We start from the raw sequence: 22,956 nt of genomic DNA on the forward strand, positions 1-22,956 counted from the left end.
GCCTCTCTCTCCATATAATTGAAGATGTATTTGTATTCCTACACATCATATTCCTGTAGATACAGTGTCATCAGAAAGTATTCATACCCCTTGACTTATTCCACATTTTGTTGTTACAGCCTGAATTCAAAAATTGATTAAATATATTATTTTTCTCACCTATCTACACACAATACCCCATAATGACAAAGTTAAAACATGCTTTTAGACATTTTAGCAAATGTATGGAAAATGAAATACAGAAATGTCTAATTTACGTAAGTATTCACACCCCTGAGTCAATACTTTGTAGAAGCACCTTTGGCAGTGATTACAGCTGTGAATCTTCCTGGGTAAATCTCTAAGAGCTTTCGCACACCTGGATTGAACAATATTTGCACATTATTTATTTATGTGTTATTTAAGCTCTGTCAAGTTGGTTGTTGATCATTGCTAGACAGCCATTTTCAAGTCTTGCCATAAATGTTCAACCCATTTAAGTCAAAACTGTAACTAGGCCACTCAGGAACATTCAGTGTCGCAAGCAACTCAAGTATGTATTTGGCCTTGTGTTTTATGTTATTGTCCTGCTGAAAGGAGAATTTGTCTCCCAGCGTCTGTAGGAAAGCAGACTGAACCAGGTTTTCCTCTAGGATTTTGCCTGTCCTTAGCTCTATTCCATTTATTTATACCCCCCCAAAAAAACTCCCATGTCCTTGCCAATGACAAGCATACCCATAACATGATGCAGCCACCACCATGCTAAAAGTCACCTTGTTTTAGAGAGATTTACACAGTTATCAAAATGTACCACCAGTGTAAGCCTACACGAAACACAGCCCATATTTTAAGTGTTTGTAAAAGCCCATATGGAAAAAACGAATGGTGGAAAACGTCTGTGTTTGAAATTCACTGCTGGACTGAGGGACCTTACAGATAATTGCATGTGCCTGGTACAAAGATGAGGTAGTCATTTAAAAATCATATTAAACACTATTATTGCACACGGAGTGTAACCTGTTAAGCACATTTTTACTCCTGAACTGATTTAGACATGTGATAACAAAAGGGTTGAATACTTATTCACTCAAAACGTTTCAGCTTTTCATTTTTTAATTAATTTGTACGCATTTCTAAAAACATAATTACACTTTGACATTATGGGGTATTGTGCTTAGGCCAGTGACACAAAATCTCAATTTAATTAATCCATTTTAAATTCAGGCTGTAACACAACAGAAATGTAGAAAAGTCATGGGGTATGAATACATTCCGATGGCACTTTTATAAAGGTCAGGGATTGATCCTTTCTGTTTCTTCCCCGTCTCTTAGAGGACGTCACAGTTTGACCTGAGCGGGAACATAACGGCTCTGGTGCCTTCCAGGGACGTTGTCCGCAATCTAACCACCTCCGAGCAGGACTTCTGGTTTAGCCGCTACAGGCTCCCGTACCTTCTAAAGTAATCTTACCATGCCTTACCATGCCTTACCATACCTTACCATGCCTTAACTTACCATGCCTTACCATGCCTTACCATGCCTTACCATACCTTACCATGCCTTAACTTACCATGCCTTACCATGCCTTACCATGCCTTACCATACCTTACCATGCCTTAACTTACCATGCCTTACCATGCCTTACCATGCCTTACCATACCTTACCATGCAATGCCTTAACTTACCATGCCTTACCATGCCATAACTTAACTTACCATGCCTTACCATACCTTACCATGCCATGCCTTAACTTACCATGCCTTACCATACCATACCTTACCATGCCTTAACTTACCATGCCTTACCATGCCTTACCATACCTTACCATGCCATGCCTTAACTTACCATGCCTTACCATACCTTACCATGCCATGCCTTAACTTACCATGCCTTCCCATACCTTAACATGCCTTAACCTAGCTTACCATACCTTTCCTTACCATGCCATGCCTTACCTTACCATACCTTACTTTACCATGTCTTACCATACCATACCATATCATTCCTTACATACCCTGCAATACTGTACCGTACCATACCTTGCCATACCTTACCTTACCTTACCTTACCTTACCATACCTTACCTTACCTTACCTTACCTTACCTTACCTTACCTTACCATACCTTACCATACCTTACCATACCTTACCTTAACATGCCATGCCATACCATACCTTACCTTACCTTACCATACCTTACCTTACCTTACCTTACCTTACCTTACCTTACCTTACCATACCTTAACATGCCATGCCATACCATACCTTACCTTACCTTACCTTACCTTACCTTACCTTACCTTACCTTACCATACCTTAACATGCCATGCCATGCCATACCTTACCTTACCTTACCTTACCTTACCTTACCTTACCTTACCTTACCTTACCTTACCTTACCTTGTCATTCCCTACCATACCATGCCATACCATGTCTTACCATACCATACCATACCTTACCTTACCTTACCTTACCTTACCTCACCATGCCATACCATGTCTTACCATACCATGCCATACCATGTCTTACCATACCATGCCATACCATGTCTTACCATACCATACCATACCTTACCTTACAGTCTGCACGTTTAGATTTTCACATCAACTAATAACATTCAGTTGATTACAGCTGCATCTCTTTTCAACATGAGAAGAAACCAATAAATACATTTACTCAATACAATGGTATTTTTCAATGGTATATTGTCCCATACAATAATCTGTACTCTTCATTTTTTTTTTTTCTCGACCTCACAGCAGTTGTCGCAACCCCATACTTTTGAATACCACTGTTCTAAAGTAATTTACTGATAATGTCAATCTGAAGTGAATATACTAGGAGAAGTGAGAGGTTTAGCTGCTCTAAGACAGGGATTCCCAAACGTTTTCTCTCAGGATCTGAAGGGAATATACTAGGAGAAGTGAGAGGTTTAGCTGCTCTAAGACAGGGATTCCCAAACGTTTTCTCTCAGGATCTGAAGTGAATATACTAGGAGAAGTGAGAGGTTTAGCTGCTCTAAGACAGGGATTCCCAAACGTTTTCTCTCAGGATCTGAAGTGAATATACTAGGAGAAGTGAGAGGTTTAGCTGCTCTAAGACAGGGATTCCCAAACGTTTTCTCTCAGGATCTGAAGTGAATATACTAGGAGAAGTGAGAGGTTTAGCTGCTCTAAGACAGGGATTCCCAAACGTTTTCTCTCAGGATCTGAAGTGAATATACTAGGAGAAGTGAGAGGTTTAGCTGCTCTAAGACAGGGATTCCCAAACGTTTTCTCTCAGGATCTGAAGTGAATATACTAGGAGAAGTGAGAGGTTTAGCTGCTCTAAGACAGGGATTCCCAAACGTTTTCTCTCAGGATCTGAAGTGAATATACTAGGAGAAGTGAGAGGTTTAGCTGCTCTAAGACAGGGATTCCCAAACGTTTTCTCTCAGGATCTGAAGTGAATATACTAGGAGAAGTGAGAGGTTTAGCTGCTCTAAGACAGGGATTCCCAAACGTTTTCTCTCAGGATCTGAAGGGAATATACTAGGAGAAGTGAGAGGTTTAGCTGCTCTAAGACAGGGATTCCCAAACGTTGTCTCTCAGACCCCCTTCTTCCAGCATTGGGGAACATCGTTAGCAACATTAGCTGACATGGGCTAGTTGATCTGGACATTTCTGACAAGTTGTGAATCTCTCTCTAAGGTCTGTAATGACTGACATGACAAGAGGAACTCATGATGCACTACCCCAAGTTCTAAATTACGCTTTGTTCGTTCTACTATTACAACTTTCAAGCGTTAAGTTTCAAGCCCCCCTTTGTCGACCCCTGGGGAGGGGGCTCGCCCCACAGTTTGGAAACCACTGCTCTAAGACACAGAGTTGGCCCCGACCTACATGCCGATCTTGGATCAGATTAGCATTTTCCCCATTTATGGTTTAGGTTAGGATTGGCTCACGGGAAGATGATCGTAGCTCTGTACCTGGGGGAAATGTCACCCCGGGAGCATATGGCCGGGATTCAATCCAATCAAGGGTTGTAGACAATTCTGCTTTTAAAGGCAACGTTCCAACATAGGTGGAGATCAGCTTCGCCATAAAACGCTACATATGTCGGCTCAATCCAAATTGCCTTTAGCCTTCCCTGTAGCTCAGTTGGTAGAGCATGGTGTTTGCAACGCCAGGGTTGTGGGTTCGATTCCCACGGGGGGCCAGCAAAAAAAAATGTATGAAATTGTATGAAATGTATGCATTCACTACTGTAAGTCGCTCTGGATAAGAGCGTCTGCTAAAATGACTAAAATGTAAAAAAAAATGTAAATGTAAAAAAGCTGCATTGCCTATTTTATTCATTTATTTAGTCTCGGTGAAATAAAAAAAAATCTATATTTTTCAAGGGATTGTAAAAGGGCTATAACACGCGATTAGATTGAATCCCATGCTTAGATACACTCCTCTTCCTCCCCAGAGCCCATTTCCTCCAGGGGATATTCTCCATAGAGGACCTGGACAAGAAGGTCAACCAGCGGTTACCCACTCTACACTTGCCTACTTCATGGGAGGTCAAAACTGTTGGTGGGGTAAGTAGAAGATGTTGTTGTTGTTATCGTTGCCATAGTGTCTACAGCCATGTCTCAAGATGATCTGACTGTGACTGTCTTCTTTATGTTTCAGGAAGTTAGGATAGAGAATGCAACCATCCTCTACTTCAACCAACATCCTGGTTCTTCTTTATGTTTCAGGAAGTTAGGATAGAGAATGCAACCATCCTCACCCCCAACATCCCTTCTATCAACGGATACATCCACATCATTAATACGGTAACGTGTAACAGGTCACTGCTTTAGTCTGTGGATATAAATCAACTTCACACAGATGTGTTTTCATTTAATATTCCAAAAGCTTTTACACAAGCGAGAGTTGTTAGGAGGTAAAAAGTTTATCCTGTGTTGATGGTTTTGTGTTTTCAGGTTCTGTTCCCCCCCTTGTCAGACATCCCACCAGAACCCCCAGGCCTGATGCAGTTCCTCAACACCACCCCTACCTTCAGTCTCTTTACACAGGCAGCACTGGTACGTTATTTTTGGTAGGTTGGTACGTTGTAACGCAAGGCAGCTTGATGTACAAGTACACCCCCTTGGACAGGACGCTTGTGCTCTGCTGTCACATGCTAGGACCAAGGTAACAATATTCACATGTTTCCTCCACGTTAAGTTCAACCTGCCTCCCCCCAGTCCTTCCATATATGTGACGTGCGTTTGATTTAGCTTTCTGATTCGATGGAACCAATGGAATAGAACAACGTTCAAGTATTTGAAAATATTTGACATACCAGTACGTGTCTGTTATCAGCTCGATCAGAGATATTATTGACTTTGTTTTCTGTTTTTCCCGTAATCTCCCTCCAGCTCTACAACCTGACAGAGGAGATCGGTGTCTACGATTATACACTCCTACTTCCAACCGACGCCGCCGTCCGAAATTACCTGAGCCAGACTAACGCTACACAACTGGTAGGTAGAGATTACCTGAGCCAGACTAACTCTACACAGCTGGTAGGTAGAGATTACCTGAGCCGGACTAACTCTACACAGCTGGTAGGTAGAGATTACCTGAGCCAGACTAACTCTACACAACTGGTAGGTAGAGATTACCTGAGCCAGACTAACTCTACACAGCTGGTAGGTAGAGATTACCTGAGCAAGACTAACTCTACACAGCTGGTAGGTAGAGATTACCTGAGCAAGACTAACTCTACACAGCTGGTAGGTAGAGATTACCTGAGCCAGACTAACTCTACACAGCTGGTAGGTAGAGATTACCTGAGCCAGACTAACTCTACACAGCTGGTAGGTAGAGATTACCTGAGCCAGACTAACTCTACACAGCTGGTAGGTAGAGATTACCTGAGCCAGACTAACTCTACACAGCTGGTAGGTAGAGATTACCTGAGCCAGACTAACTCTACACAGCTGGTAGGTAGAGATTACCTGAGCCAGACTAACTCTACACAACTGGTAGGTAGAGATTACCTGAGCCAGACTAACTCTACACAGCTGGTAGGTAGAGATTACCTGAGCAAGACTAACTCTACACAGCTGGTAGGTAGAGATTACCTGAGCAAGACTAACTCTACACAGCTGGTAGGTAGAGATTACCTGAGCCAGACTAACTCTACACAGCTGGTAGGTAGAGATTACCTGAGCCAGACTAACTCTACACAGCTGGTAGGTAGAGATTACCTGAGCCAGACTAACTCTACACAACTGGTAGGTAGAGATTACCTGAGCCAGACCAACTCTACACAACTGGTAGGTAGAGATTACCTGAGCCAGACTAACTCTACACAACTGGTAGGTAGAGATTACCTGAGCCGGACTAACTCTACACAGCTGGTAGGTAGAGATTACCTGAGCCAGACTAACTCTACACAGCTGGTAGGTAGAGATTACCTGAGCCAGACCAACTCTACACAGCTGGTAGGTAGAGATTACCTGAGCCAGACTAACTCTACACAGCTGATAGGTAGAGATTACCTGAGCCAGACTAACTCTACACAACTGGTAGGTAGAGATTACCTGAGCAAGACTAACTCTACACAGCTGGTAGGTAGAGATTACCTGAGCCAGACTAACTCTACACAGCTGGTACGTAGAGATTACCTGAGCCAGACTAACTCTACACAGCTGGTAGGTAGAGATTACCTGAGCCAGACTAACTCTACACAGCTGGTAGGTAGAGATTACCTGAGCCAGACTAACTCTACACAACTGGTAGGTAGAGATTACCTGAGCCAGACTAACTCTACACAGCTGGTAGGTAGAGATTACCTGAGCCAGACTAACTCTACACAACTGGTAGGTAGAGATTACCTGAGCCAGACTAACTCTACACAGCTGGTAGGTAGAGATTACCTGAGCCAGACTAACTCTACACAGCTGGTAGGTAGAGATTACCTGAGCCAGACTAACGCTACACAGCTGGTAGGTAGAGATTACCTGAGCCAGACTAACTCTACACAGCTGGTAGGTAGAGATTACCTGAGCAAGACTAACTCTACACAGCTGGTAGGTAGAGATTACCTGAGCCAGACTAACTCTACACAACTGGTAGGTAGAGATTACCTGAGCAAGACTAACTCTACACAGCTGGTAGGTAGAGATTACCTGAGCCAGACTAACTCTACACAGCTGGTAGGTAGAGATTACCTGAGCCAGACTAACTCTACACAGCTGGTAGGTAGAGATTACCTGAGCCAGACTAACTCTACACAACTGGTAGGTAGAGATTACCTGAGCCAGACTAATGTCAGAACCTAGACATTAATCCAGTATTTGACTGTGTTTTTTTTATTAATTCAGGGCCCGATTCCGACCCGAGTTAAACGTGCGTAGATGGAATGGAATTGCCCCTTTCTATGCACTTCTCTCTGTGTATTCTGACCTTGAACTTCAGCTTGATAACAGCATGTTATTCACCCGCTATTTGTTTAGGATTTAGACCTAATGGATGGTGTGGCCGGAGGTGTGTCTACAGATACACTGTATTCTGACCTTGACTTAATACCCTCATAATTCCACCACTTTACGCTTCGAGGAAACCATGAATAAGGTCTAGTAAAAACCTACCGGGTCCTAGTGGGACATTTTATTCAGATAGAAATAACACCATTCTGTAATGTACAACTTGATAAGAGATAAGGTAAATGAGTAATCCGTTTGGAGAAAGGGATTGTAAATATAAATGAGAATTTGTTTTAGATATATTTAGATATATATTTTTTACTTACAGTCGTTGGAGATAAATGTGAAACCAGTCATATGGTAGTAAACTGCACCAGATCATCATATTAACTTTCCCACAGTTTATGAAATGCTGTGCCAATTTAGCAGAATTTAAATTGTATGGCCTGTTATCTTGCAGGGATAGCCACTCTAATGTCTTAAATCATGGCTAGTCTGACTTTCTCTGTCTCCTATTTCTATCATGTTAAATATTAGTCACTATCGGTATCGACCGTCAATCGGCGTAGGATTCACACATATTACACTGCCAATTTACTGTTAGTTCCCTTCAGTTGGTATAGTCTACATTATCATTCCATTACGCTGTTAGTTCCCTTCAGTTGGTATAGTCTACATTATCATTCTTTTCCATTACACTGTTAGTTCCCTTCAGTTGGTATAGCCTACATTATCATTCCATTTAATCACACTGTTAGTTCCCTTCAGTTGGTATAGCCTACATTATCATTCCATTTAATTACACTGCTAGTTCCCTTCAGTTGGTATAGCCTACATTATCGTTCCATTTAATTACACTGTTAGTTCCCTTCAGTTGGTATAGCCTACATTATCATTCCATTACACTGTTAGTTCCCTTCAGTTGGTATAGCCTACATTATCATTCCATTACACTGTTAGTTCCCTTCAGTTGGTAAAGCCTACATTATCATTCCATTACACTGTTAGTTCCCTTCAGTTGGTATAGCCTACATTATCATTCCATTACACTGTTAGTTCCCTTCAGTTGGTATAGCCTACATTATCATTCCATTACACTGTTAGCTCCCTTCAGTTGGTATAATCTACATTATCATTCCATCACACTGTTAGTTCCCTTCAGTTGGTATAGTCTACATTATCATTCCATTACACTGTTAGTTCCCTTCAGTTGGTATAGCCTACATTATCATTCCATTTAATTACGCTGTTAGTTCCCTTCAGTTGGTATAGCCTACATTATCATTCCATTTAATTACACTGTTAGTTCCCTTCAGTTGGTAGAGCCTACATTATCATTCCATTACACTGTTAGTTCCCTTCAGTTGGTATAGCCTACATTATCATTCCATTTAATTACACTGTCAGTTCCCTTCAGTTGGTATAGCCTACATTATCATTCCATTTAATTACACTGTTAGTTCCCTTCAGTTGGTATAGCCTACATTATCATTCCATTACACTGTTAGTTCCCTTCAGTTGGTTTAGCCTACATTATCATTCCATTACACTGTTAGTTCCCTTCAGTTGGTATAGCCTACATTATCATTCCATTACACTGTCAGTTCCCTTCAGTTGGTATAGGCTACATTATCATTCCATTTAAATACACTGTTTGTTCCCTTCAGTTGGTATAGCCTACATTATTATTCCATTACACTGTCAGTTCCCTTCAGTTTGTATAGCCTACATTATCATTCCATTACACTGTCAGTTCCCTTCAGTTGGTATAGCCTACATTATCATTCCATTACACTGTCAGTTCCCTTCAGTTGGTAGAGTCTACATTATCATTCCATTACACTGTCAGTTCCCTTCAGTTGGTATAGTCTACATTATCATTCCATTACACTGTTAGTTCCCTTCAGTTGGTTTAGCCTACATTATCATTCCATTACACTGTTAGTTCCCTTCAGTTGGTATAGCCTACATTATCATTCCATTTAATTACACTGTTAGTTCCCTTCAGTTGGTATAGCCTACATTATCATTCCATTACACTGTCAGTTCCCTTCAGTTGGTATAGTCTACATTATCATTCCATTACACTGTTAGTTCCCTTCAGTTGGTATAGGCTACATTATCATTCCATTTAATTACGCTGTTAGTTCCCTTCAGTTGGTATAGCCTACATTATCATTCCATTACACTGTTAGTTCCCTTCAGTTGGTATAGCCTACATTATCATTCCATTACACTGTTAGTTCCCTTCAGTTGGTATAGGCTACATTATCATTCCATTTAATTACGCTGTTAGTTCCCTTCAGTTGGTATAGCCTACATTATCATTCCATTATTAGTTCTTCAGTTGGTATAGGCTACATTATCATTCCATACACTGTTAGTTCCCTTCAGTTGGTATAGCCTACATTATCATTCCATTTAATTACGCTCTTAGTTCCCTTCAGTTGGTATAGCCTACATTATCATTCCATTCTGAATGAATCAAACAACAATTGTCTTTCTTTTGTGCATAAAGGCTCTCCATATCAGTTTTTTTATGATACATAAATACTTTCCTAACCTTAAATAATGTTCAAGATAAGAGTATATTTTTATCTAACAATTGGTGCTGAAATGGAGACGAGTATGCATATACATCCTTTAGGGTATATTTTAGTTTTTATTTATTATAATATTTTTAACAATACAAAACATACACAAACAAACGACAACATACAAACACACACAAACATCCACAAACATCACCCCTGTCCATTCCCACCTGCTCACACCCCCATCTCCTGTAGCCACATCACTCTCCCCACATGGCCTCAAACTGAAACCATTTTGTTTCTCTCTCTGTCGCCCACGTAATTTCAACATTTAGATAATAAAGCATTTGACTTTTCCATTGTGTCTAACCGTGGCGAATTGGTTGATTCCCAGTTTTTAAGTATATGTTTTTTTTTCAAGATGATTGCCGAGAACTAACGTCCAACCCATCGGGCATGTCACTGCACCGTCATATGCCATGTCTTCAAATGCATATATTTAGATGGCTTTCTTTAAATGATCCTTAATATCCTGAACCCGTTCTCTAGATATATTCTAGTGAGGCTGTCGACAAAATTCTAACTAAAAGATATACCGTAGTTAAAAGGATGGCTTAAGATAAATATACTGAAAACCCTATTGAATGAAAACTCCACATGAAAATCTGTTGGTCAGCAAGTGGGAGGGTTTTCAGTGGTTGAATTACATTTGTTCAGAGCGCGCAAGGGAACCACGGCCGTTAAACACCTTCGTAAAGTCTGAATACCAACTACTGAGAAGTGCACAGGAAAGTGTGTAATTTCCTAAGTCGGAATCGGGCCCTCATACCACAATAACTATGCTGTTAACTTGTCAACAGGGTGAAGAGGTGTTGAAATACCACGTCATTCTTCATGAACAGCTGTTCCCGGATCATCTGAGGGATGGGATGCTGAAGGACACGTTACTTGGGAAGGCCTACCAGATCATGTTCCACCTGGGCAAGAACAATGAGGTATGGCAGTTTGGCAACCGGTTGGTTGATTTATTAGTTAATTGATTTGATGGTTGGTTGGTTGGTTGGTTGATTGATTAGTTAATTGATTTGATTGGTTGGTTGGTTGGTTGGTTGGTTGGTTGGTTGGTTGGTTGGTTGGTTGATTGGTTGATTGATTGATTAGTTAATTGATTTGATTGGTTGGTTGGTTGGTTGATTGTATTTAATAATAACAGTATATTTACACTGATCCAGCCTGAGACAACCTGACATAGAGTAGCCATGAGCCAAGGTATTCCTGACATAGAGTAGCCATGAGCCAAGGTATTCCTGACATAGAGTAGCCATGAGCCAAGGTATTCCTGACATAGAGTAGCCATGAGCCAAGGTATTCCTGACATAGAGTAGCCATGAGCCAAGGTATTCCTGACATGGAGTAGCCATGAGCCAAGGTATTCCTGACATAGAGTAGCCATGAGCCAAGGTATTCCTGACATAGAGTAGCCATGAGCCAAGGTATTCCTGACATAGAGTAGCCATGAGCCAAGGTATTCCTGACATAGAGTAGCCATGAGCCAAGGTATTCCTGACATAGAGTAGCCATGAGCCAAGGTATTCCTGACATAGAGTAGCCATGAGCCAAGGTATTCCTGACATGGAGTAGCCATGAGCCAAGGTATTCCTGACATAGAGTAGCCATGAGCCAAGGTATTCCTGACATAGAGTAGCCATGAGCCAAGGTATTCCTGACATAGAGTAGCCATGAGCCAAGGTATTCCTGACATAGAGTAGCCATGAGCCAAGGTATTCCTGACATAGAGTAGCCATGAGCCAAGGTATTCCTGACATAGAGTAGCCATGAGCCAAGGTATTCCTGACATAGAGTAGCCATGAGCCAAGGTATTCCTGACATAGAGTAGCCATGAGCCAAGGTATTCCTGACATAGAGTAGCCATGAGCCAAGGTATTCTTGACATAGAGTAGCCATGAGCCAAGGTATTCTTGACATAGAGTAGCCATGAGCCAAGGTATTCCTGACATAGAGTAGCCATGAGCCAAGGTATTCCTGACATAGAGTAGCCATGAGCCAAGGTATTCCTGACATAGAGTAGCCATGAGCCAAGGTATTCTTGACATAGAGTAGCCATGAGCCAAGGTATTCCTGACATAGAGTAGCCATGAGCCAAGGTATTCCTGACATAGAGTAGCCATGAGCCAAGGTATTCTTGCGAGCTCCGTTCAAATATTTCGTAACACTGTATTTATGTATTTGTATTTATTAATGTACCAAGATAAAATATTGTAGTCTAGGCAACATATGAGATGTGAATAGACAACATTTCATTCCGAAGTCAAAGTGTATTTTCTCTCGCTTCAGCTCAAATAATGTCCTCCGGCGATTTCAAGAAAATGTTCGTCATATTTCTATGCATGCATCGAAATATGTATAAATATAGTACTCATTCAAGAAATGCCCGTTACTCATTCTTTGATTTGGACTCATACTCCGATCCTCCTGTGCTCAGAGCACGGCAGTATGCATTTTGAGAAACACTCCCTCTGTGTCCCAATGGAACCCTATTGTTTTATGTTCTTATTGAACCTTTATTTTTGACAGGGAATCATGCCGAGTTGCAGATGAGCCCTGTAATTACAAAAAATATACAAATCAATACAATAATAAAACCAGAGATACACAATTACAATTACAATTGGTTGTGTGGTTGTGGTCAGTAGTTGTGGTCAGTGGTTGTGGTCAGTAGCTGTGGTCAGTAGTGTTGTGGTCAGTAGTTAGTTATGAGCTGTTGCCAGAGAATTGAATGTTAATTTCTATACCATAAACTGCCTCCAACGTCATTTTAAAGAATTTGTCAGTATGTCCAACCGGTCTCACAACAGCAGACCACGTGTAACCACGCCAGCCCAGGACCTCCACATCCGCATCGTCTGAGACCAGCCACCCGGACAGCTGATGAAACTGTGGGTTTGCACAACAGAATAATTTCTGCCCAAACTGTCAGAAACAGTCTCAGGGAAGCTCATCTGTGTGCTCGTCATCATCACCATGGTCTTGACCTAAGCTACAGACAACTAACGCGATTGCATTTTATCGATGGCAATTTGAATGCACAGAGATACAGTGACGAGATTCTGAGGCCCATTGTTGTGCCGTTCATCTGCTGCCATCACCTGATGTTTCAGCACGACCCCATGTCGCAAGGGTCTGTACACAATTCCTGGAAGCTGAAAATGTCCCAGTTCTTCCATGGCATGCATACTCACCAGACATGCCACCCATTGAGCATGTTTGGGATGCTCTGGATCGACTTTTACGACAGCGTGTTCCAGTTCCCACCAATATCCAGCAACGTCACACAGCCATTGAAGAGGAGTGGGACAACTTTCCACAGGCCACAATCATCAGCCTGATAAATTCTATGTGAAGGAGGTGTGTAATGCTACATGAGGCAAATGGTGGTCACACCAGATACTGACTGGTTTTCTGATCCACGCCCTTACCTTTTTTTAAGGTACAGTACCAGTCAAAGGTTTGACACTTTATTTGTACTATTTTTGACATTGTGGAATAATAGTGAAGTCATCAAAACTATGAAATAACACATATGGAATCATGTAGTAACCAAAAAAGTGTTAAACAATCAAAATATATTTTAGAATTTAGATTCTTCAAAGTAGCCAACCTTTGCCTTGATGACAGCTATGCACATTTGTGTCATTCTCTCAACCAGCTTCATGAGGTAGTCACCTGGAATGCTTTTCCAACGTTTAAAAAAAATATATATTTCACCTTTATTTAACCAGGTAGGCAAGTTGAGAACTCGTTCTCATTTACAATTGCGACCTGGCCAAGATAAAGCAAAGCAGTTCGACACATACAACAACACAGAGTTACACATGGAGTTAAACAAACATACAGTCAATAATACAGTAGAAAAATAAGTCTATATACAATGTGAGGAAATGAGGTGAGATAAGGGAGGTAAAGGCAAAAAAAGGCCATGGTGGCAAAGTAAATACAATATAGCAAGTAAAACACTATATGTAGATATGTAGTGGAAGAAAGTGCAAAGTAGAAATATAAATAATGGGGTGCAAAGGAGCAAAATAAATAAATAAATAAATACAGTAGGGGAAGCGGTAGTTGTTTAGGCTAAATTATAGATGGGCTATGTACAGGTGCAGTGATCTGTGAGCTGCTCTGACAGCTGGTGCTTAAAGCTAGTGAGGGAGATAAGTGTTTCCAGTTTCAGAGATTTTTGTAGTTCGTTCCAGTCATTGGCAGCAGAGAACTGGAAGGAGAGACGGCCAAAGGAGGAATTGGCTTTGGGGGTGACCAGAGAGATATACCTGCTGGAGCGCGTGCTACAGGTGGGTGCTGCTACGGTGACCAGTGAGCTGAGATAAGGGGGGACTTTACCTAGCAGGGTCTTGTAGATGACCTGGAGCCAGTGGGTTTGGCGACAAGTATGAAACGAGGGCCAGCCAACGAGAGCGTACAGGTCGCAGTGGTGGGTAGTATATGGGGCTTTGGTGACAAACGGATGGCACTGAGATAGACTGCATCCAGTTTATTGAGTATGGTATTGGAGGCTATTTTGTAAATGACATCGCCGAAGTCGAGGATTGGTAGGATGGTCAGTTTTACGATGGTATGCTTGGCAGCATGAGTGAAGGATGCATTGTTGCGAAATAGGAAGCCGATTCTAGATTTAATTTTGGACTGGAGATGTTTGATGTGAGTCTGGAAGGCGAGTTTACAGTCTAACCAGACACCTAGGTATTTGTAGTTGTCCACATATTCTAAGTCTGAACCGTCCAGAGTAGTGATGCTGGACGGGTGGGCAGTGATCGGTTAGAGAGCATGCGTTTAGTTTTACTTCTATTTAAGAGCAGTTGTAACCCACGGAAGCTCGTCTGGAGGGTAGTTAACACAGTGTCCAAAGAAGGGCCAGAAGTATACAGAATGGTATTGTCTTCATAGAGGTGGATCAGAGAATCACCAGCAGCAAGAGCGACATCATTGATGTATACAGAGAAAAGAGTCGGCCCAAGAATTGAATCCTGTGGCACCCCCATAGAGACTGCCAGAGGCCCAGACAACAGGCCCTCTGATTTGACACATTGAACTCTATCAGGGAAGTAGTTGGTGAACCAGGCGAGTCAATCATTTGAGAAACCAAGGCTATTGAGTCTGCCGATGAGGATGTGGTGATTGACAGAGTCGAAAGCCTTGGCCAGGTCAATGAATACGGCAGCACAGTATTGTTTCTTATCGATGGTGGTTACGATATCGTTTAGGACCTTGAGCGTGGCTGAGGTGCACCCATGACCAGCTCTGAAACCAGATTGCATAGCGGAGAAGGTGCGGTGGGATTCGAAATGGTCGGTAATCTGTTTGTTGACTTGGCTTTCGAAGACCTTAGAAAGGCAGGGTAGGATAGATATAGGTCTGTAGCAGTTTGAGTCAAGAGTGTCCCCCCCTTTGAAGAGGGGGATGACCGCAGCTGCTTTCAAATCTTTGGGAATCTCAGACGACACGAAAGAGAGGTTGAACAGGCTCGTAATAGGGGTTGCAACAATTTCGGCAGATCATTTTAGAAAGAAAGGGTCCAGATTGTCTAGCCCGGCAGATTTGTAGGGTCCAGATTTTGCAGCTCTTTCAGAACATCAGCTATCTGGATTTGGGAGAATGAGAAATGGGGAAGGCTTGGGCGAATAGCTGTGGGGGGTGCAGTGCTGTTGACCGCGGTAGGGGTAGCCAGGTGGAAAGCATGGCCAGCCGTAGAAAAATGCTTATTGAAATTCTCAATTATAGTGGATTTATCGGTGATGACAGAGTTTCCTATCCTCAGTGCAGTGGGCAGCTGGGAGGAGGTGTTCTTATTCTCCATGGACTTTACAGTGTCCCAGAACTTTTTTGAGTTTGTGTTGCAGGAAGCAAATTTCTGCTTGAAAAAGCTAGCCTTGCCTTTTCTAACTGCCTGTGTATATTGGTTTCTAACTTCCCTGAAAAGTTGCATATCACGGGGGCTGTTCGATGCTAATGCAAAACGCCACAGGATGTTTTTGTGTTGGTTAAGGGCAGTCAGGTCTGGAGAGAACCAAGGGCTATATCTGTTCCTGGTTCTAAATTTCTTGAATGGGGCATGCTTATTTAAGATGGTGAGGGCATTTAAAAAAAATAACCAGGCATCCTCTACTGACGGGATGAGGTCAATATCCTTCCAGGATACCCGGGCCAGGTGGATTAGAAAGGCTTGCTCGCTGAAGTGTTTCAGGGAGCGTTTGACAGTGATGAGTGGGGGTCGTTTGACCGCTGACCCATTACGGATGTAGGCAATGAGGCAGTGATCACTGAGATCTTGGTTGAAAACAGCAGAGGTGTATTTCTTTTTATTATTACGTGTATTACGTTCTTGAAGGAGTTCCCACATATACTGAGCACTTGTTGGCTGCTTTTCCTTCACTCTGCAGTCCAACTCATCCCAAACCACCTCAATTGGGTTAAGGTCAGGTGATTGTGGAGGCCAGGTCATCTGATGCAGCACTCCATCACTCTCTTTCTTGGTCAAATAGCCCTTACACAGCCTGGAGGTGTGTTTTGGGTCATTGTCCTGTTTAAAAAATATATATAGATTTCCAGCGGTCTAATGTCCATTGCGCGTGTTTCTTGGCCCAAGCAAGTCTCTTCTTATTGGTGTCCTTTAGTAATGGTTTCTTTGCAACAATTTGACTATGAAGGCCTGATTCACGCAGTCTCCTCTGAACAGTTGATGTTGAGATGTGTCTGTTACTTGAACTCTGTGAAGCATTTATTTGGGCTGCAATTTCTGAGGTGCAGTTAGTTGCCGATTTCTGAGGCTGGTAACTCTATTGAACTTATCCTCTGCAGCAGAGGTAACTCTGGATCTTCCATTCCTGTGGCAGTCCTCATGAGAGACAGTTTCATCATAGCGCTTGATGGTTTTTCCAAATACACTTGAATACATTTTTCGGGTTGACTGACCTTCATGTCTTAAAGTAATGATGGACTGTCATTTCTCTTTGCTTATTTGATCTGTTCTTGCCATAATATGGACTTGGTATTTTACCAAATAGGGCTATCTTCTGTATACTATGTATACATACTATGTACTATGTATCCTCCTCCTACCTTGTCACAACACAACTGATTGGCTCAAACGCATTAAGGAAAGAAATTCCTAAAATGTACTTTTGATAAGGCACACCTGTTAATTGAAATCCATTCCAGGTGACTACCTCATGAAGCTGGTTGAGAGAATGCCAAGAGTGTGCAAAGCTGTCATCACGGCAAATGGTGGCTACTTTGAAGAATCTCAAATAAAGTGTTTAACACTTTTTTGGTTACTACATGATTCCATAAGTGTTATTTCATAGTTTTGATGTCTTCACTATTATTCTACAATGTAGAAAATAGCATAAAGAAAGAAAAACCCTTGAATGAGTCGGTGTGTCCAAACTTTTGACTGGTACTGTATCTGTGACCAACAGATGCATATCTGTATTCCCAGTCATGTGAAAAGATTAGGGCCTCATTTATTTATTTCAATTGACTTATTTCCTTATAGCAACTGTAACTCGGTAAAATATTTGAAATTGTTGCATGGTAAGTTTATATTTTAGTTCAGTGTAGTTCGGAGTTTGATCTCTCTTGGCTTCCCCTCCACCCATCTCAATCAAGGGCCTCTTCCCCAGTGAGGACCTTCCCTGTCTGTTCTCACTCTGCATCCTCCTTCGCCACTCACTCCCAGTCATGCTGGTCTTTCCACAATAGTGTGTGATTGCAGCTCACAATTCGGGGCGTTGCTGCATGTGGGCATTCCTGCATCTGCAGGACCGCCCACGCTTGAGCATCCCATTGGTTCCTGCATGTGGCTTGTGTTTAAGCGCCACTTTTGATATTCTGTATTTCCCCTGATTGTCTATGTGATTAAAATGTTGGTCAAAAAGGGAAATAAAAGTATTTTGATAGTTTTTCGTTTAGGCTGTGACATCATCGCAGTATAATTCACGTGAAATGTTTTATCGTATAATGTATGTGTAATCTGTTGAAGTGTTGGATAGCAGGATGTAACTGATATACCAGCCACAACACCCCTCCTTATCGAAGCTGTGAGGAAGTGATGTAAGAAGTTACCGGGGAAACAATTTCTTTTTTTTTTAAATCTTTATTTTGACAGGGAAGTCATACTGATACTAGGGTCTCTTTTACAGATAAGCCCTGCATAAACACATCAAACACAAATACAAAATTACAAAATATATTAAGAAAAACAGACATATTTGTCAACATAGAGGTCTGTGATCACTACTCTGAACTGACCAAGGGGGACCAGAACATCTCATTTCAGAGAGCTGAGAGAGTTGTTCCACATAAAGGGTATATAAACAACTAAAATAAGCTTTACCCAACTGTGTGGAGACCCAGGGGGCCAGGGGGCCTGGGGGCCAACCGGATGGTTTGGTCCTTTGGAAGTCTGAATTGAATTAATGATGAGAGATACATAGGAAGTTTCTGCATGAGTGCTTTGTAGATAAACATAAGAAAATGCTACTCTCTCCTTACATGTAAAAAGTATAATCCACTTTTTGATACAAAACCCAATGGTGAGTTCTAGAACTGTCACCAGTAATAAACCTAAGGGCCCAATGGTGAGTTCTAGAACCATCACCAGTAATAAACCTAAGGGCACAATGGTGAGTTCTAGAACCATCACCAGTAATAAACCTAAGGGACCAATGGTGAGTTCTAGAACCATCACCAGTAATACACCTCAGGGACCAATGGTGAGTTCTAGAACCGTCACCAGTAATAAACCTAAGGTCCCAATGGTGAGTTCTAGAACCATCACCAGTAATAAACCTCAGGGCCCAATGGTGAGTTCTAGAACCATCACCAGTAATAAACCTAAGAGAACAATGGTGAGTTCTAGAACCAGCACCAGTAATAAACCTAAGAGTACAATGGTGAGTTCTGTAACCATCACCAGTAATAAACCTAAGGGCCCAATGGTGAGTTCTAGAACCATCACCAGTAATAAACCTAAGGGCCCAATGGTGAGTTCTAGAACCATCACCAGTAATAAACCTAAGGGAACAATGGTGAGTTCTAGAACCAGCACCAGTAATAAACCTAAGAGTCCAATGGTGAGTTCTGTAACCATCACCAGTAATAAACCTAAGGGCCCAATGGTGAGTTCTAGAACCATCACCAGTAATAAACCTAAGGGAACAATGGTGAGTTCTAGAACCATCACCAGTAATAAACCTAAGGGACCAATGGTGAGTTCTAGAACCATCACCAGTAATAAACCTAAGGGACCAATGGTGAGTTCTAGAACCATCACCAGTAATAAACCTAAGGGCCCAATGGAAAACAGCATCTAGTGGTTTAAGTGTAGATGCTGCTTTATGCATATAGATAATATCCCCAGAATCTAAAACAGAAATATTTACAATGACGGCCTACCAGAAGGCAAAAGGCCTCCTGCGGGGACAGGGGCTGGGATTAAAGATAAAAACTGAAATAATAATATAGGACAAAGCACACATCACGATAGATGAGGCACCACAACACTACATAAAGAGAGACCTAAGACAACAACATAGCAAGGCAGCAACACATGAAAACACAGAATGGTAGCAACACATGACAACACAGAATGGTAGCAACACATGACAACAACATGGTACTGTAGCAACACAACATGGCAGCAGCACAACATGGTGGCAGTACAAAACATGGTACAAACATTATTGGGTCCCAGACAACAGCACAAAGGGAAAGAAGGTAGAGACAACAATACATCACACAAAGCAGCCACAACTGTCAGTAAGAGTGTCCATGATTGAGTCTTTGAATGAAGAGATGGAGATAAAACTGTCCAGCTTGAGTGTTTGTTGCAGCTCGTTCCAGTCGCTAGCTGCATCGAACTGAAAAGAGGAGCGACCCAGGGATGTGTGTGCTTTGGGGACCTTTAACAGAATGTGCCTGGCAGAACGGGTGTTGTATGTGGAGGATGAGGGCTGCAGTAGATATCTCAGATAGTGGGGAGTGAACGGGTGTTGTATGGGGAGGATGAGGGCTGCAGTAGATATCTCAGATAGTGGGGGGAGGGTTTTATAAATAAGCATTAATTATCTGTAGCGCCTTACGCTCGGATGCTGAGCCAGCAACGAGGTGCGCTGCTTACTTAAGCAAAGAAGGGTTGAAATTGTCAGCCCCTAATTACTTCTTGGTGTCAGTAGCTAATAAGGCAGTTGCCAAAAAGAAAAACCCTGACTACCATTTCCCAAGGCAGGTGAGGTTGACTGATCATTCATCGCGGGCAACTGTAGGCTTTATGTGGGGAAAACAATCAAGTGACTGGCCAAGAGTATGTGTAACCGATGTGAAATGGCTAGTTAGTTAGTGGCACGATGGGTAACGATGCTTCGTGGGGTGTCAGTTGTTGATGTGCGCAGAGGGTCCCTGGCCCAAGCCCAGGTTGGGGCGAGGAGAGGGACGGAAGCTATACTGTTACATATGACCACCATTTCTTTCAAAAAGGAAACCAGCTGAGATAAAATGCTGATTAAAAGCATCACAAATCTGAACTTTTTCAATAATGATGCAGGAGTCTAAAACTACTTGCTTAGACAGGGAAGTAGAGGAATTAACATGCTTCAGTGAATTAACGGAATTTAGAGGATCACTAACAGTCTGTCATAGCACTAAGGAAGTAGTTTGATTTGGCCTGTTTAACGAGTCTGTCATAGCACTAAGGAAGTAGTTTGATTTGGCCTGTTTAACAGTCTGTCATAGCACTAAGGAAGTAGTTTGATTTTCCCTGTAAACAGAGTCTGTCATAGCACTAAGGAAGTAGTTTGATTTGGCCTGTAAACAGAGTCTGTTATAGCACTAAGGAAGTAGTTTGATTTGGCCTGTAAACAGAGTCTGTCATAGCACTAAGGAAGTAGTTTGATTTGGCCTGTTTAACAGTCTGTCATAGCACTAAGGAAGTAGTTTGATTTGGCCTGTTTAACAGTCTGTCATAGCACTAAGGAAGTAGTTTGATTTGGCCTGTTTAACAGTCTGTCATAGCACTAAGGAAGTAGTTTGATTTGCCCTGTAAACAGAGTCTGTCATAGCACTAAGGAAGTAGTTTGATTTGGCCTGTAAACAGAGTCTGTCATAGCACTAAGGAAGTAGTTTGATTTGGCCTGTAAACAGAGTCTGTCATAGCACTAAGGAAGTAGTTTGATTTGGCCTGTAAACAGAGTCTGTCATAGCACTAAGGAAGTAGTTTGATTTGGCCTGTTTAACAGTCTGTCATAGCACTAAGGAAGTAGTTTGATTTGGCCTGTTTAACAGTCTGTCATAGCACTAAGGAAGTAGTTTGATTTGGCCTGTTTAACAGTCTGTCATAGCACTAAGGAAGTAGTTTGATTTGGCCTGTTTAACAGTCTGTCATAGCACTAAGGAAGTAGTTTGATTTGGCCTGTAAACACAGTCTGTCATAGCTCTAAGGAAGTAGTTTGATTTTGTCTGTCTAACCGAGGCAGTGCACTTATTTCAGAATAGCTTCCAATCAGCTGACGAGACTGTTGGTCTAGCCTTGGCCCAGGCTTGATTTCTTATCAAGAGGTCTGAGAGTACAGGAGAGTACCATGGAGAGTAGCATGGAGATGGAGAGTACCATGGAGAGTACCATGGAGATGGAGAGTAGCATGGAGATGGAGAGTACCATGGAGATGGAGAGTACCATGGAGATGGAGAGTACCATGGAGAGTACCATGGAGATGGAGAATACCATGGAGATGGAGAGTACCATGGAGAGTACCATGGAGAGTACCATGGAGATGGAGAGTACCATGGAGATGGAGAGTACCATGGAGAGTACCATGGAGATGGAGAATACCATGGAGATGGAGAGTACCATGGAGAGTACCATGGAGAGTACCATGGAGATGGAGAGTACCATGGAGATGGAGAGTAGCATGGAGATGGAGAGTAGCATGGAGATGGAGAGTACCATGGAGATGGAGAGTACCATGGAGAGTACCATGGAGATGGAGAGTACCATGGAGAGTTCCATGGAGATGGAGAGTACCATGGAGATGGAGAGTACCATGGAGATGGAGAGTAGCATGGAGATGGAGAGTAGCATGGAGATGGAGAGTACCATGGAGATGGAGAGTACCATGGAGAGTACCATGGAGATGGAGAGTACCATGGAGAGTTCCATGGAGATGGAGAGTACCATGGAGATGGAGAGTACCATGGAGATGGAGAGTACCATGGAGAGTACCATGGAGAGTACCATGGAGAGTACCATGGAGATGGAGAGTACCATGGAGATGGAGAGTACCATGGAGATGGAGAGTACCATGGAGAGTACCATGGAGATGGAGAGTACCATGGAGATGGAGAGTACCATGGAGATGGAGAGTACCATGGAGATGGAGAGTACCATGGAGATGGAGAGTACCATGGAGATGGAGAGTACCATGGAGATGGAGAGTACCATGGAGATGGAGAGTACCATGGAGAGTACCATGGAGATGGAGAGTTCCATGGAGATGGAGAGTACCATGGAGAGTACCATGGAGATGGAGAATACCATGGAGATGGAGAGTACCATGGAGAGTACCATGGAGATGGAGAGTACCATGGAGATTACCATGGAGATGGAGAGTACCATGGAGAGTACCATGGAGAGTACCATGGAGATGGAGAGTACCATGGAGATGGAGAGTACCATGGAGAGTACCATGGAGATGGAGAGTACCATGGAGATGGAGAGTACCATGGAGAGTACCATGGAGATGGAGAGTACCATGGAGATGGAGAGTACCATGGAGATGGAGAGTACCATGGAGATGGAGAGTACCATGGAGATGGAGAGTACCATGGAGATGGAGAGTACCATGGAGAGTACCATGGAGATTACCATGGAGATGGAGAGTACCATGGAGATGGAGAGTACCATGGAGA

At 42.4% G+C, this 22,956-nt stretch overlaps 1 protein-coding gene across 1 annotated transcript in view; it reads left to right on the plus strand.

The window, feature by feature from the left end:
* stab1 (stabilin 1) overlaps positions 1 to 22,956 on the plus strand; it is a 199,845-nt gene that overhangs the window by 100,455 nt on the left and 76,434 nt on the right. Inside the window, exons 28-33 of the mRNA XM_045691993.1 lie at positions 1,312 to 1,439; positions 4,432 to 4,543; positions 4,706 to 4,783; positions 4,934 to 5,035; positions 5,372 to 5,476; positions 10,821 to 10,955. Coding sequence (XP_045547949.1) covers positions 1,312 to 1,439; positions 4,432 to 4,543; positions 4,706 to 4,783; positions 4,934 to 5,035; positions 5,372 to 5,476; positions 10,821 to 10,955 — 660 coding nt within the window. The remainder of the gene's footprint in view (positions 1 to 1,311; positions 1,440 to 4,431; positions 4,544 to 4,705; positions 4,784 to 4,933; positions 5,036 to 5,371; positions 5,477 to 10,820; positions 10,956 to 22,956) is intronic.

This window comes from Salmo salar, chromosome ssa12, assembly GCF_905237065.1.
Source record: "Salmo salar chromosome ssa12, Ssal_v3.1, whole genome shotgun sequence".
NCBI lineage: Eukaryota > Metazoa > Chordata > Actinopteri > Salmoniformes > Salmonidae > Salmo > Salmo salar.